Source organism: Crotalus tigris, unplaced genomic scaffold, assembly GCF_016545835.1.
Source record: "Crotalus tigris isolate CLP2741 ecotype Arizona unplaced genomic scaffold, ASM1654583v1 scf7180000024308.805542, whole genome shotgun sequence".
In the NCBI taxonomy this organism is placed as follows: Eukaryota; Metazoa; Chordata; class Lepidosauria; order Squamata; family Viperidae; genus Crotalus; species Crotalus tigris.
Window position 1 is genome coordinate 137,501 of NW_024100480.1, and position 15,806 is coordinate 153,306.

Sequence of the window (15,806 nt, forward strand, 5' to 3'; positions counted from 1 at the left end):
GGGAAAAAAGAATAAACCAGTGATTTCCAGCTTTTTTCAGTGCCACAAAAGTTCAAAATCCAGAGGCTTGGCAACTGGCATGTACTTATGACGGTTGCGGCGTGCTGGGATCATGTGATCCCCTTTTGCGACCGTGTTACTAACCAGTAACTTGAGGACTATCTGTATTTGATTTGTGATCCTTCTTTCTGTTTGGGTAATAAGCGGGGGGGGGGACGGATTTCAAATGGGGCGGGGTCCTGCGTTCGAGGAAATTCACCTCCGACGTCACGTGGAAGGTGACAACTTTGTGCTTCTCTTCTTTCTAGGTTCTACCTCATTATGGTGGGCATGTTTTTCACAGTGAGTGTGGTGAACAACTACGCTCTCAACCTGAACATTGCGATGCCCCTGCACATGATATTTAGATCGGTGAGATTCGATCTCGGTTTTTAGTATTTTGTTTATTTATTTACATCCCCAACTATAATGTTTTTATTCATATACTTAAGGAGATGAACATATCTACTACTTCCTCCTCCTCCTCAACAACAGCCCTGTGAGGTAGGTTGGGCTGAGAGAGAGAGTGATTGGCCCAAAGTCACCTAGCTGGCTGGTGATTGGCCCAAAGTCACCCAGCTCTCTTTCATTCCTAAGGTGGGACTAGAACTCACCATCTCCTGATGATTGGCCCAAAGTCACCCATCCAGCTTTCACGCCTAAGGCGGGACTAGAACTCACCATTGCCTAGTGATTGGCCCAAAGTACTCAGCTGGATTTCATGCTTAAGGTGGGACTAGAACTTACTGTCTCCTGGTGATTGGCCCAAAGTCACCCAGCTGTCTTTCATTCCTAAGGCGGGACTAGAACTCACTGTCTCCTGGTGATTGGCCCAAAGTCACCCAATGAGCTTTCACGCCTAAGGCGGGACTAGAACTCACCATTGCCTAGTGATTGGCCCAAAGTACTCAGCTGGATTTCATGCTTAAGGCGGGACTAGAACTCACTGTCTCCTGGTGATTGGCCCAAAGTCACCCAGCTGGCCAGATTCACTTAACAACCCTCCTGCTATCTTAACTGCTGCAGTGATTCACTTAGCAACCGGGGCAAGAAAGGCTGTACAGTGGGGCAAAAGTCACTGGAGAACTGTCTCGCTTAGCCACAGAAATGTTGGGCTCGATTTTGGTCATAAGTCAAGGACCACCTGCTCTTTCGGCCTCTACTATCCCGACGGCTGTTAACCTGTCTCTCCCCCCCCCTTCTTTTCCATTTCTTCCCTTGTAGGGCTCTCTGATAGCCAGCATGGCGCTGGGAATCATCATCCTGAAGAAAAGGTAAGATGGCTTCTTCCGGTAGCCATGATGCTTGCGTTCAATAGAATAGAAAAGAATAACAAGAGTTGGAAGGGACCTTGGAGGTCATCTAGTCCAACCCTCTGCTCAGGCAGGAAACCCTATAACGGGTAGGCAACCTTGGCTCTTTTATGACTCATGGACTTCAACTCCCAGAATTCCTGAGCCAGCATGGCTCAGTTTGGAAACCTCTCCCTTTCCCCTCAGCATGGCCGGCTCAGAAATTCTGGGAGTTGAAGTCTACCAGTCATCAAGAGAGCCATAGTTCCCTCATGCTGGCTCAGGAATTCTGGGAGTTGAAGTCCACGAGTCATAAAAGAGCCAAGGTTGCCTACCCCTGGCCTAAGTCCTTCTGTTCTAAGCGGTGAGCCTCCTAGACCAGGGGTAGGCAACCTGGGCTCTTTTCTGACTCGTGGACTTCAACTCCCAGAATTCCTCAGCCAGCCTGGCTCAGCTTGGAAACCTCTCCCTTTCCCCTCAGCATGGCTGGCTCAGGAATTCTGGGAGTTGAAGTCCACGAGTCATAAATGAGCCAAGGTTGCCTATCCCTGATCTAGGAGGCTCACCACTTCGAACAGGAGGACTTAAGACAGAGGTAGGCCACCTTGGCTCTTTTATGACTTGTGGACTTCAACTCCCAGAATTCCTGAGCCAGCCATGCTGAGGGGAAAGGGAGAGGTTTCCAAGCTGAGCCATGCTGGCTCAGGAATTCTGGGAGTTGAAGTCCGCCAGTCATAAAAGAGCCAAGGTTGCCTACCCCTGTCCTATACTATTCCAGACAAATGGCTGTCCAGTCTCTTCTTTAAAAACGTCCAGTGTTGGAGCACCCACAACCTCTGATGGCAAGCTGTTCCACCGGTTAATTGTCCCTTCTGTCAGGAAATTTCTTCTCAGTTCTGGGTTGCTTCTCTCCTTGGTCAGTTTCTGCACTTAACTGCAGCGATTCATTGGGCGGCTGTGGTAAGAAGGGTGATGAAAATGGGGCAAATCTCACTCCACAAGTGTCTCACTTAGGAACGGAAAATTTGGGGCTCCATTGGGTCGTAAGCCGAGGACTGCCGGTACGTAGAATTCACGGGGGGGGGGGTGTTCAAAGATTTTAAAGAGCTTCCCTTTCTCTCTCTCCCTCTCTGCTTTTGACCTTCAATTTTTCAACAAGATCTTTATGAGTCCTTTTCACAGCCGGATGTGCGGAATTTGAGAGTTGGCGACATCAACGCAACTTCCTGGTTTTCTGAAGAATGGGGGGGGGGAGGAAGGAAAGGGGGGTTGAGTAATGCTGGGTGGGAGGGTGTCCTCTGCAAGGGGCAGAGCCAGACTGGTGTATGGGAGGGGAAGTAAGCTTGGGGGATGACGTGTTCTCATTGTCCTCCAAGAGACCCCCTCCTCAAATTAAATATTCCTGACATGGTTTTCTTGCTGTTATTCTTGGAGGGGGTGTGGGATTTAAATGGTTTGTGGGTGGGGTGGGGTGGGGGGGTCCTGTGTGTTGTTGCTTTGGAAAAAGGCACCATTCTTTGGGGACCAAGAGAGAGCCAGTTTGGTCTAGTGGTGAAATCACTAGGTGAGAAACCAGGAGACGGTGAATTCTAGTCCCGCCTTAGTCATGAAAGCAGGCTGGGTGGCTTTGGGCCAATCACCAGGAGACGGTGAGTTCTAGTCCCACCTTAGTCATGAAAGCAGGCTGGGTGGCTTTGGGCCAATCAACAGGAGATGGTGAGTTCTAGTCCTGCCTTACGCATGAAAGCAGGCTGGGTGACTTTGGGCCAGTGACCAGAAGACAGTGGCCCAGAGACACCCAGGTGGCTTTCAAGTCTAGAACAGGACTAGAACTCACTTCCTCCTGGCTTCTAGCTAGGTGCCTTCACCACTGGACTGGGTCTTCCTTTCTTGCTGAAAAGCTGAGATTCTCAAATCTCGAAACTTGGAGGGGTTTCCCCATGGAAAGCTGAGGGGGGGGGTCTCGGGCTGTGTTGTTCCTTCTGTTGAAGCTCTCCCATCCTTCTCTTGCACAGGTACACTCTCTCCAAATACATCTCTATAGCGTTGGTCTCTCTGGGCATTTTCACCTGTACTCTCATGTCAGCCAAAGAAGTGGTAAGCTCCCTTATCCTGCCTGTCAAATACCTGTCTTCAAGATTAGACACACACACACACACACACCCTAGCCTGCCTCACACCCTTCCCGGGCACAGACCACTGCCCAAATTAGTGTGCCTGGCCTCACAAAGGTGCATCAGAGATGATGATGATGATGATGATGATGATGATGATGATAGTAATAAAGTTGGAAGGGACCTTGGAGGTCATCTAGTCCAACCCCCTGCTCAGGCAGGAAACGCTATATACCATTTCGGACAAATGGCTGTCCAGTCTCTTCTTAAAAACTTCCAGTGTTGGAGCATTCACCGCTTCTGGAGGCAGGTAGTTCCACTGGTTAATTGTTCTAGCTGTCAGGAAGTTTCTCCTTAGTTCCAGGTTGCTTCTCTCCTTGGTTAGTTTCCACCCGTTGCTTCTTGTCCTGCCTTCAGGGGCTTTGGAGAAGTGCTTGACTCCCTCTTCTTTGGGGCAGCCCCTGAGATACTGGAAGACTGCTATCACGTCCCCCCTCGTCCTTCTCTTCATTAAACGAGACATTCCCAATTCCAGCAGCCGTTCCTTCTATGTTTTAGCCTCCAGCCCCCTGATCATCATCCTACCAGATCTGTTTATGGAGATTCTCCCTCATCCAGGTTGTGGTTGTCCCAAAGATGCTTTTTCAGGAGGCAACTGGACTTCCTTGTTTTTCCTTGAAGACGTTTCGCTTTTCATCCCAGAAGCTTCTTCAGCTCTGACAGGAAGGTGGGGAACGGAAGGATTTATACTCCTTGCAGACAGCTGGTCATTTGCATCCTTTTAAGATCTTTGACTTTCCTCCAAGAACTGGGATAAGAGATGATACGATTGGGCCCCAGGATTTTATTGCCTTTCTGGGTTTGAGTGTACTTAGTTTTTATTACGTTGTGTTTTTTTTTATGTTGTTTTAAATTTGGATTGGCAGCCGCCCAAAGTCAATTAGAAGATGGGCGGCTATATCAATGTTTTAAATAAAGAAATGGCTTCTTGGATGGGCTGCCGCAAAACTTGTCTTTCCGTACGGCCGCAGAAGGACGCTGGCGGCAAGCTGGGTCTTGCCCCTCCAGGTGGTTTCATCTTTTACCTGGTCAGGTGGCCCAGACCCAGCCCAGACTAGCTAGTCAGGTAGACCCTCCCCCTTGTCTTTTTTTTGGGGGGGGGAGGAAATATTTTCGTGACTATGCCGTTGCATTATAAAGTTGGAAAATTGCAGCGGTGTGCAGAAAAAGCCAGGCAAGTTGTTAAAAAAAAAAGGGGGTGGGGGCTGTCGTTTTTCCCATTCAAATTTTCTGGGTTTGTTTGATTGATTGACGGTCGGCCGTCAGCAAAGTCGTTGCAAGGTAGAATGCAACAGCGGCGAGAGAAAAAAACACAAACATTAAATGCAAGACAAATATAATAAAAGCAATAAATATAATAAAAGCAAAGACAAATATAATAAAAGCAATAAAAGACAAATATAATAAAAGCAATAAAAGCCTTGAGCAGCTGCCCACTGAAAGTGGCCTGTAGAGAAGTCAACTGAAATGAAATCTAGAAGAGGAAGCAGATAAAATAAGAATAAACTTGAAATCAAACAACCAAAGGGCATCGATCTTGTAGCGTTCCAACGCAGGCGGTCCTCGGCTTAACGACCGCGAGGGAGCCCCAAATTTCCGTTGTTAAAGCGAGACATTTGTTATGTGAGTTTTGCCCCGTTTTACGACCTTTTGGGCCGCAGTTGTGAAGCGAATAAACCGCAGTGGTTAAGTGAGGAATAGGGTTGTAAAATGAATCGGGCTTTCCCCCCATTGACTTTGCTTGTCGGAAGGTCGCAAAAGGGGACTGCAACCGTCCTAAGGGGCACTGCAACCGTCCTAAGTACATGCCAGTTGCCGAGCCTCTTTGAGTTTTGATCCCGTGAACACAGGGGAGGCTGCAGTGGTCTGACATGTGGAAAACGGTCCTCGGTCTCTTTTTTTCCCAGCGCTGTTGTAACCTTGAACGGTCACTGAATGAACTGTTGTAAGTCACCGACAATGTCATGGTTCCGACAGATGAGAGTCCTCAAAGAACTTCGAGGCATTGTTTACCTTAAAGAATCTTTATTCAAGAAGCATAGCATCGGCACGTACGTAGGGGAAGCCAAAATCTGAATTCCCCTCCCCTGAGCACGTAGTATCCAAGCACCATTGCCTCCTCCAGTTAACAGTCATAAATCTCATTCCCCAATTAGCTTGAAATGCAGGCTTTCCCTCCAGTTCTTCAGCCCGCCAATCCTTATCGTCTCTTATTTCAGTAACCTTGGTTCTCACACTAGGTCCAGTATTGTTATGTCTAGCTAAACCAGTGGTTCTCAACCTGTGGGTCGGGACCCCATTTTGGGTCGAACGACCATTTCACGGGGGTCGCCAAACAACGCAGTCCGCCATTTTCCCCCCTTTTCCTTAGCTGTGCTACTCCCTTTTATTCTGTTGGCTTTGGAAAGCCAATAGAATAGGCTCTCTTGAATAGAGTCTAATTCTATTGGCTTTCCAAAGCCAATAGGAATGGTCCAGGCTGTCTCTGCCCTGCTGAGCCCGCCAAAAGTCCCAGTCTGCAAACAGTGCTGTATCAGTTGAGCAGTCCTCGACTTACGACCGGTTGAGTAGTCCTCGACTTACGACCGGTTGGGGGTCGCAGCATTAAAAAGGTTGAGAACCACTGAGCTAAACTCTCATGCATATTCCTCCTCCCCCCCCAGTATCATCTAATTCTAAGAGTAAAACGTAAGAAGGAAAATGGCTGAATGAAACTGTTGTCAAAGCAACAGCGTTGACGGACAGCCTGTGGCTGCCAATAAGATCCTGCCATCTTTGGTGGAGATCATGAGGACTCGGTCCAAGAGGAGGGAGGAGGAGGAATCTCAGAGCAGGAACCTGTCTGCTAAGGTCTCAGGGTCAGAGCTGGCCAGGGGGAAAAATCCCCTCGCCAAATGGGGTTTAGGGAAAACCTCCCATCCAACGCTTTTTTTTATGGGTGGCTTTTGCAGTAATATACCAGTTGCCCTCATTTATAATCTTTTATCCTAATGTGATGCCTGTTGATAAATCTTGTAAGAACAGATCAGTTGCAGAAGCTGATATTTTCTTTCTTTCTTTCTTTCTTTCTTTCTTTCTTTCTTTCTTTCTTTCTTTCTTTCTTTCCTTTCTTTCTTTCTTTCCTTTCTTTCTTTCTTTCTTTCTCTTTCTTCCTTTCTTCCTTTCTTTTTTTCTTTCTATATTTCTTTCTTTTTTTATATAATATATTTTATTAATTTTTTTAACAAAGCATAAGTCACTCAATAATTGGTAAACAGTGTGTTGTCTGGGTTACATTTGTAAAAACACTCCTTAACAATTAATTTCTATAATCTGTATTCCATATATTAATTTTAGTTGATTTCCTCTTTCCCCAAAACAAGGATTGTAACAGGATTGATGATAAGGCAACCCAAATGACTGAAAGGAACAGAAATATTATATTAATATGATGATTATTTTTTAGGAATATTGGAAAAATTATATATTTAATTGTCATTCATTAAAACAATAAGAACTGTATTAACTCAATGTCCATATTTCTTTCTATATTTCTTTCTATCTTTTTCTTTCTCTTTCTTTTTCTTTTATTTCTTTCTTTCCTGCTTGCTTGCCTACTTTCTCCTTCCTTCCTTCCTTCCTTCCTTCCTTCCTTCCTTCCTTCCTTCCTTCCTCTTTCTCTTTCTCTTTCTTCTTTTATTTCTTTCTTCCTTTCTTGCTTGCTTCTTTCTTTCTTTTTTTCTTTCTTTTTCTTTTTCTTTCTTTCTTTCTTTCTTTCTTTCTTTCTTTCTTTCTTTCTTTCTTTCTTTCTTTCTTCCCTCCCTCCTTTTCTGCCCTCCTTCGATCCATCCACCCATCATTCTCCTTCCCTCCCTCCCTTCATTTTTCTTCCTTCCCTGCCTCCCTCACTCCCTTTGTTTTCCTTCCTTCCTTCCTTCCTTCCTTCCTTCCTTCCTTCCTTCCTTCCTTCCTTCCTTCCTTCCTTCCTTCCTTCCTTCCCAGAGCTCTGTGTCGGGTGCGAGTGAAGACGCTGAGAGCATCTCTGCCTTCCTCTGGTGGCTCCTAGGTCTGTAACTGCCCCCCTCTCGCCTCCCCACAGTAACCCTCTTCTGAGGAGATGCAATTGCGGAGGGGGACACAAACCAGAATCCCCTTTCCAAACCAAACGGTGTAAATTGGACTTAAACGGACCCTTGGATGGATTGAAGGCTCTCCAAAACCAACAACCGCATATTATTATTATTATTTTAATTTTTAGCGTGGCAGGAGGAGGAGGAGGGCGATTCCAAAAGAACAATCATCGTCATAATTTATGTAATCATTGAATTGCACCTGATTCATTTAAACTTCATATTAAATCGGATGCAATCTGTGGCCCGGCCTTGCCCTCTTTGTTCTGTTGCCAGCTTTTTTTTTTTTTTTTTTTTGTACTTTGGCCAGGGTTTTGATTAAAGTTGTGATGTGGTTGCTGCCTCCACCTACACAATGGAGTCCACAGGTTCATTGTTAATCACGCTGGCCGAAAACACTTTCACTATGGCCCCACCTGGGCCTTCCTCGCTCGTGTCTTTGCTAAGCTCACCTGGATTAGCCTTGGGTGTGTTCGCTCCGTTGAAAGACTCACGTAAAGTACTCACACAATAAGAAAGGGAGTGGGCTGTTGGGGGTACCAATGCTGGTCTTCTGGGGCTGTGCATAGAGAATATTTTTATACAGGGCCAAGAATGTGTTTTCATGGGGTCCTCGGTGCTCTCTGAGTTGGGTTGTTTTCTTACAGACGTTTCATGACCCAGCCAGGTAACATCATCCATGCTAGAAGGGAGGGAGGTTTGCTTTCTGTTTACATAGAAGTATGCAAAGAAAACCACTCCCAATAAGAGACAATAGCTTGGGGTTCAAATGCAGGGTCCAAGGAAGGAAGGAAGGAAGGAGAAGAAAGGAAGGAAGGAAGGGAAAAAGAAAAGGATGGAAGCAAGGATGGAGATAGAATAAGGAAAGAAAAGGGAGGGAGGGAGGAAGGAAGGAGAGAAAGAGAAGAACTGTGTAGTCCTTGGTGCTCTCTGAGCTTGGTGGTTTCCTTGCAGACGTTTCATGACCCAATTAGGGAACAGCATCAGTGCTAGAAGGGAGCGGGGTTTGTGAAGTAAAGGAGGCGAGGAGGAGGAAGAGGATTTCCTGCTGAAGGGCAGATCCGGAATATTGGTCTCGACCATTATATGTTTTAGGAATTGCGGCCTTGACCTTTGCCCTCCTCATGTCAGCCCTGATGGGCATCTTCCAGGAAACCATCTATAAGAAGTTTGGAAAACACTCCAAGGAGGCCTTGTTCTACAATGTAAGAATGTCCATCCTCCATTTTATCTGGTTGCAGTTTGCAGGAGTTAAGTGGCTTCCCCCAGATGTCAGATTACTGTAGAATCCCCCAGCCAGCATGGTTTGAGATGGGTGGACTTCAACTCCCAGAATTCCCTAGCGAGCACAGTTTAAGATGGGTGGGCTTCAATTCCCAGAATTCCCCAGCCAGCATGCTTTAAGACAGGTGGACTTCAGCTCCCAGAATTCCCCAGCCAGCCTGCTTTAAGATGGACTTCAACTCCCAGAATTCCCCAGCCAGCATGCTGTAAGATGGGAGGACTTCAACTCTCAGAATTCCCCAGCCAGCATGCTGTAAGATGGGAGGACTTCAACTCCCAGAATTCCCCAGCCAGCATGCTTTGAGATGAGTGGACTTCAAACTCCCAGAATTCCCCAGCCAGCCTGCTTTAAGATGGGAGGACTTCAACTCCCAGAATTCTCCGGGCAGTAGGCTTTAAGATGGGTATACTTCCCCTCTTCAGCTATGCTCCAGGATCTGCAGGCGTGATGGTGATGCAAACTTAATTTTGCTGCTTCTGTTCCCAAAACTGTTGTTTTATATTTCCTCCTAGCACGGCCTGCCTCTTCCCGGATTTCTCTTTCTGGCTCCAGATATTTACCGACATGGACTTCTCTTTAGTCAATCCAGTGAGTTTATCTGGTGTCCTTGTTTTTAATTTGAAACCGAAGTATGGTGGGTGCCGCTTAAAATTAGAAGGAATCCGATGTCAACATCCAGCTCGAGAATCCAGATCAAACTCCAGGTTCATTCCATTTCCGAAAATCTTAACTGTTTATTGAATACATGTCATGTGTATTCAAGCTAATTCTGAGGTGCCCGGACACCGTTTTCATAGAATTAAACCATAATTTCTCCGGCCAAACCCCCACCCTCTCACCTAGTCCACGTAAACCATTTCACTTTGTTATGGGAACCGTCCGCTTCCTCTCCACATCTGCTGCGGTGTCCTTGGAAAGGTTTTAGGCTCCCAGTCTTGAGCAGAGTTGTAGAGGTTTCGTTGCTCCATCTAACCCAGTGGTGGCGAAGCTATGGCACGCATGCCAGAGGCGGCACTCAGAGCCCTCTCTGTGGGCACGCGTGCCATCGCCCCAGTCCTAGGCCTTCAGCTGGGTTTTATAAAACCTTTTCGTTTTAGGCCTCTGCCGCCGTGTGCAAAAAAAAAGGTTCAATCAATCAGTCAATTTCAACTTCTCGCGGGGAAAAAAAAGATCTTGCAAAGTTGGGATTGATTGAACTTTTTAGTCCCACCCAGTCTGCTGTTACTACCGCAGCCACGCCCACCCAATGGGCCACATCCACCTGGCACCCGACGATGCATAAGTGGGTTTTGGGTTGCAGTTTGGGCACTCGGTCTCTAAAAGGTTCACCATCATTGATCTAACCCATTCTAAAGCAATGCCTCCCCCCCTTTACTCTATTGGTAAGGGGCACGTAGCTGCCAAAGTTTCATTCGCGACATGTGGTAGCTGTTGAGTTGTCCTCTTCAGGACAGTTACTCAACTTAAGACCGGTTGCTTAGCGTAAGCATGTTCTTGAAAGGGTCCCACCTCACTCTCCTCTCTTCTCCACAGGACTCGTCCAGGTGCCGTTGGTTGGACTCAGCCTCCCCATCATGTGGCTGTATCTCATGATGAATGTCATAACTCAGTATCCTTTTTTGGGGGGGGGGACAATGACTAGCAGACGGTAACGGTGAGGTTGAGGCTCAGTCAACGTTCTTGTGTTCCCTATGCTGGAGGGCGACTCCTCCAAATCCTGCGTCTTGTTAAGGTTTCCTTTGAACGGTGTCACCTTTCTCTGTGGGGCCTTTGAGCTTGGTTGTTTTCTGGCAGATGTTTCCTGACCCAACTAGGTTACCTCATCAGTGCTGGGCTGGGAACAGGAATCTTCTCAACTAAGGTCAGCAGCTGGTTAGAGTTAGATAAGGATTAATGGCACTCAAATGAGAGACTTAGTTCGCTTGTGGCTGTGTAGAGATTCTAGGCTGATTCCTCTTTTCATGCCACCCTCAGATTGTCCTCTTCTTCTTCTTCCTCCTCTTCTTTTTCTTCTTCTTCTTCCTCTTCTCCTCCTCTTCTTCTTCTTCCTCCTCCTCCTCTTCTTCTTCCTCTTCCTCTTTTTTTTCTTCTTCCTCTTCCTCTTCTTCTTCCTCCTCCTCTTTTTCTTTTTCTTCTTCCTCCTCGTCCTCCTCCTCCTCTTCTTCTTTCTTCTTCCTCTTCTTCTTCTTCTTCCTCCTCTTCTTTTTCTTTTTCTTCTTCCTTCTCCTCCTTCATCATCTGCTTCCTCCTCTTCTTCTTCTTCCTCTTCTTCTTCCTCCTCCTCTTCTTTCTTTTTCTTCTTCCTCCTCCTCTTCTTCTTCCTCTTCTTCTTCCTCCTCCTCTTCTTTTTCTTCTTCCTCCTCCTCCTTCTTCTTCATCATCTGCTTCCTCCTCCTCCTCTTCATCATCTTCCTCCTCCTCCTCCTCTTCTTCTTCCTCCTCTTCTTTTTCTTTTTCTTCTTCTTCCTCCTCCTCCTCCTCCTCCTCCAGATAGGGTGGACACTGTCCTTGTCCCTTCCCCTAAATATTTCCATCTGAAGGCAGCTAGGGAGCTGCTTCCCTATGAAAGACACCCCAAAATTCAGCAGGCCCCCCACCCTTTTAACCTTCCATAAAGCTTTTTTTCCCAAGAGCCGTGACAATACGATCGGCACCAGCTTTTTGCTGCTTTTCATGTTTTGAATGCGCTTAGTTTGATTGCATTTTTAATCACGTTATCGTGGTTTTTATGTTTTCGCTTTTGATCGGGAACCAACGCAGTGTCGACTGTAAGATGGGCAGGTCTGTAGAAGTGTTAAATAAACAGAATATCTAGCCAATCTACCAGAAACTCTCCGGAAAAAGTTCTCCTTTGGAGAAGTGACCACAGCCACGTCGAACCTCACAGTGTCACCGGTGGATGGACACCCATCTTCACATCTTCTCCAGTCTCCTCTTTTTTGTGTGTGTTTGTCTTTCCCTTAACTCCAGCCCCTTTCCCAGATACATCTGCATCCGAGGGGTCTTCACCTTGACCACCGAGTGCACCTCCTTGACCGTCACGCTGGTCGTGACGTTGCGGAAGTTCGTCAGCCTGATCTTCTCCATCCTCTACTTCCGGAACCCCTTCACCGTTTGGCATTGGCTGGGCACCTTTTTGGTCTTCCTGGGAATGCTGTTGTATACGGAAGTGTGGAAGAACCTGGGATTGGTCCGACCTTGTGGACCCAGGAAGGTGGAGAAGAAGCAGGAATGATGATGGAGATGTCCTTGGGGGGGGGGGGGAAGAAGTCCTCTCCACTGGACTGGTGGGGCTTTTACTACTAGAACGTTTTGCACCGTCGGACAAAACGGAGTCAGATTCTCCGTTGTCCGGACGGGAGGGTTGATTTTTGTACCACACAAGTCGCAAATCTTGGCTGGGCCAAGCTGATGCACATCCCCAGGAGAAAGGGGAAACGGTTTTTTCCGTCTTTGGGTTGTGGGGGGTGACAACGATAAGGGGGTTTCTTTGTCAAGAAGAATCTGATCCACGCCTCCAGCGACTCCATGAATTGGCTAGTTTTGCCCCCGGAGTTTGCAAAAAAACCCAAAACCCTGCTTTTGGTTCATGGATATCAAATTATTGGCATCAAGCGCGGACTTTAAAAGGAATAGCTGTGGAAGTCGTTATGTGATAGTTTGGTCTGCGGTGAAGGAATGGCCCGTTCGCCCCTTCCATGAGGCCACGGTTGAAGGCCATCCGCAGAAGTTTGTGGCCCATTGGGGACAGCAGAGTCCTACCAATGAGAACTGGGTGTCCTTGGGCAGGGCTTAAGAAGATCTGGACAGCTGTCGGGTTGCTTTGAGGTTGGAATGGAGCGTTGACCACCTGTCTGTGATCTTGGCCCAACAAGCAGCATCCAAAGTTGGTTCCTCAGAAACCAGATTGACCAAGCAGCAGCTCTTTCTGTGTCGGTTAATTTGTGGATAGCTCTCCAGATCTTTCTCCCCAATATACACAAACAAACGAAATCTCATGACCTTCATCTATAATAGGTGTGTGGTGTCCAACCTTGGCCATTTTTAAAACCTGTTGTTCTGTCCCAGCCTACATACGTCCTTGTTACTTCACAAAGACAATCCTTCTTTTAACGGTAGACTGGAAAAATAAACCCTTTTTATTTGAGTTACAGACCTGATAGTTGTCCCAGAAAACCAAAAGCAACAGAACGCTTTTCCAACAGGAGACCTTGTCCAAAAGCAAAACGGAGCACGAATCAAACAGGAAATAACTCACAGGCAAAATAAACAGACCGTGATCTCTTGACACTGAGGTTCTTTGCAAACGGTTGCCTCCCAGCAACCAGCCCTGTTCACACCTTCCCTTTTTGTTACGTAGCTCCCAAGGTGTGGCTTCTCACTGCTTTCTCCTCCTCCCCTGGAGTCACCCCATTGCCTCCCTCTGTCCTACTCGTGTGACCTGTCTGTGATTACGAGCGGCTCTGAGGTTTTCCAGCTATGCTTCCTCCAAGTCTGACTCAGCTTCCTAGCACAGCTGGCTCAGCTGGATCACGAGTGGAAGGATCAGCCTCCTCATCAGTCTGTAAGTCCTGCAGCTCATCAGAGTCTTCCTCCTCCTCTCATGGCTCTCCAGCCCCCCCCCCTCCTCCTCTGATTCCCCAGACTCAACTACAGGGATCACAGGCTGGCACGGAATCACAACACTTGTGGACTTTCCAGAATTCCCCAGCCAGCCATGCTGGCTGAGGAATTCTAGGAGTTGAAGTCCACAGGTCTTAAAGTGGGCACGGTTGGACACCGTGGTCTAGAATATCTATTGGTGAAGGACAAGGAAGACTATCCAACTTTCTTGAATAGACAGAAGTCTTGGCCAGACAGGGTGGCTATCTCTCGGGTTCCTTGGGGGCAATCCAGAGCAGTCTTTCTCAACCTCAACGCCTTCAAGAAGTCATGTCGACTCCAACTCATGATGGATTCTGGGAGTTGAAGTCCACAAACCTCTGAAAGTTGTTAAGGTTGAGAGACACTAATGTAGAGGTGGCGCCAATGTTTCCTCTGATCTTCTGTTCTTTAGGGACTATTTGAAGGAAGATGTTGTCCAGGAATGACAGACTGAATAAGCTATACAATTCTGAGCCATCTAGGAAACTGGTTTCTGAATTTAAAATGGAAGCCCTGCAAGGGTTCCTGGTCTACCTTGTCTATGACAAGGTCTTCTCCAAACCAGGTCTCCCTATGAACAAATATAAATACCCTTCTCTGCTCCCCTTCTTGATGGGAGGGCCACGAGTATTCTTACTCTGTGACCGCCTCCTTTAAGCAGCTGTAGATTTTGAGGGTTTATTTAATTTTGGGGGGGGGGGCAACATTTTTGCATATTTATATTTATAATCTGCACTGACAAGCAAGCAGAGTTCCTTTCCTCGGTGCTATAAATCCGTGTTCCTCAATTCTCAACAACTTTAAAATGGGTGGGACTTCAACGCCCAGAATTCCACCGGCTGGGGAATTCTGGGAGTTTGAATTCCATGTATCTAAAGTTGGCGAGGTTGAGGAACACCGGTCTACATAACGGTGAAGTGTTTTCTTTCGTTCTTTTTTTGCCCCCTAAAGGCATCTCGTCTGAATTTTGGTTACATCGGTGAAGCAGTTAAGGCCCCAGAAAACCAGGAGACTATGAGTTCTCGTCCCGTTTTAGGCGCAAAGCCTTCAAAACAGACTGTGAGTTCTAGTCCCGTTTTAGGCGCAAAGCCTTCAAAACAGCCACACAGTTTTCCTGAGCCCTGGAAAGGAAGCAATGGCAAGCCACTTCAAAAAAACATGGCAAAGCTTTGTCTGGTTGCCGAGAATCAGGCAAGGTTGAGTTGAAAAAGCGCCATTGTTGTTCTTATTGTTTTGGGGAAATTTCCCCATCTTCACTGTACCCGAATTGGGTTGTGTTAAAATTGTGATGCTTTGGGGTGGGCCCTTGTGGGTCCCTTTAAGCTAGGAAGGCACGCACAAGCATGCATGGAAACGCAGTTGGGGGGCTCAAGCAGCTCCCTTAAAAGCTAGAATGGTAGCAAGCAGCCAGCAAGATTAAACTAGGTTCCCCTTAAACCTGGTTTGTTTCTTTCCACTGGTGTATGTCGGTTTGTGAGAAGCCAACCGCTGAGTTGAGCACTTGGTGCCAAACCAGAAAAAAAGTTAATCCGGTAGCCAACAGGAAGATGTTTTGAACGGTGCTTTTGGTCACCCACCAATAAACCCACATTGCATTAGCTAGTCAACTGGCCCTTTGATGACTTGTGGACTTCAACTCCCAGAATTCCTCAGCCAGGCATGCTTAAAATGAGTTAGCATTATTATACACAAGTCATAAAAGGGCTAAGTTTGAAACCCTGACATAATATGAGGGGGAAATAATGCTAATTCAGAAAGAGCTAAACTGGTGTTTCTCATCCTCGGCCATTTTAAGAGGTGTGGACTTCAATTCCCAGAATTCCTCAGCCAATGTGCCTGGCTGAGGAATTCTGGGAGCTGAAGTCCACAAGTCATGAGGGGGCCATAGTTCCCCCATGCTAGCTCAGGAATTCTGGGAGTTGAAGTCCACAAGTCATGAGGGGGCCATGGTTCCCCCATGGTGGCTGAGGAATTCTGGGAGTTGAAGTCCACAGGTCATCAAAGGACCAAGTTTGAAGACCCCTGACATAATGTGAAGGGAAAATAATGCTAATTCAGAAAGAGCTAAACTGGTGTTTCTCAACCTTGGCTATTTTAAGAGGTGTGGACTTCAATTCCCAGAATTCCTCAGCCAGCATGCCTGGCTGAGGAATTCTGGGAGTTGAAGTCCACAAGTCATCAAAGGGCCAAGTTTGAAGACCCCCTGGTCTAGACGTAATGTGTCTGTTGCAGGAAAATAAACACAACAGTTGTGAACCGGATA

The 15,806-nt window shown here is 47.0% G+C and overlaps 1 protein-coding gene across 1 annotated transcript in view; it reads left to right on the forward strand.

Moving 5' to 3' along the window:
• The window catches only part of SLC35B4 (solute carrier family 35 member B4), a 19,429-nt gene extending 4,079 nt beyond the window's left edge, over nt 1-15,350 (forward strand). Inside the window, exons 3-10 of the mRNA XM_039324749.1 lie at nt 309-411; nt 1,264-1,313; nt 3,347-3,428; nt 7,487-7,550; nt 8,710-8,819; nt 9,412-9,487; nt 10,433-10,508; nt 11,882-15,350. Of these exons, the coding sequence (XP_039180683.1) occupies nt 309-411; nt 1,264-1,313; nt 3,347-3,428; nt 7,487-7,550; nt 8,710-8,819; nt 9,412-9,487; nt 10,433-10,508; nt 11,882-12,134 (814 nt within the window). The 3' untranslated portion in view covers nt 12,135-15,350. The remainder of the gene's footprint in view (nt 1-308; nt 412-1,263; nt 1,314-3,346; nt 3,429-7,486; nt 7,551-8,709; nt 8,820-9,411; nt 9,488-10,432; nt 10,509-11,881) is intronic.
• The last annotated feature ends 456 nt before the right edge of the window (nt 15,351-15,806 follow it).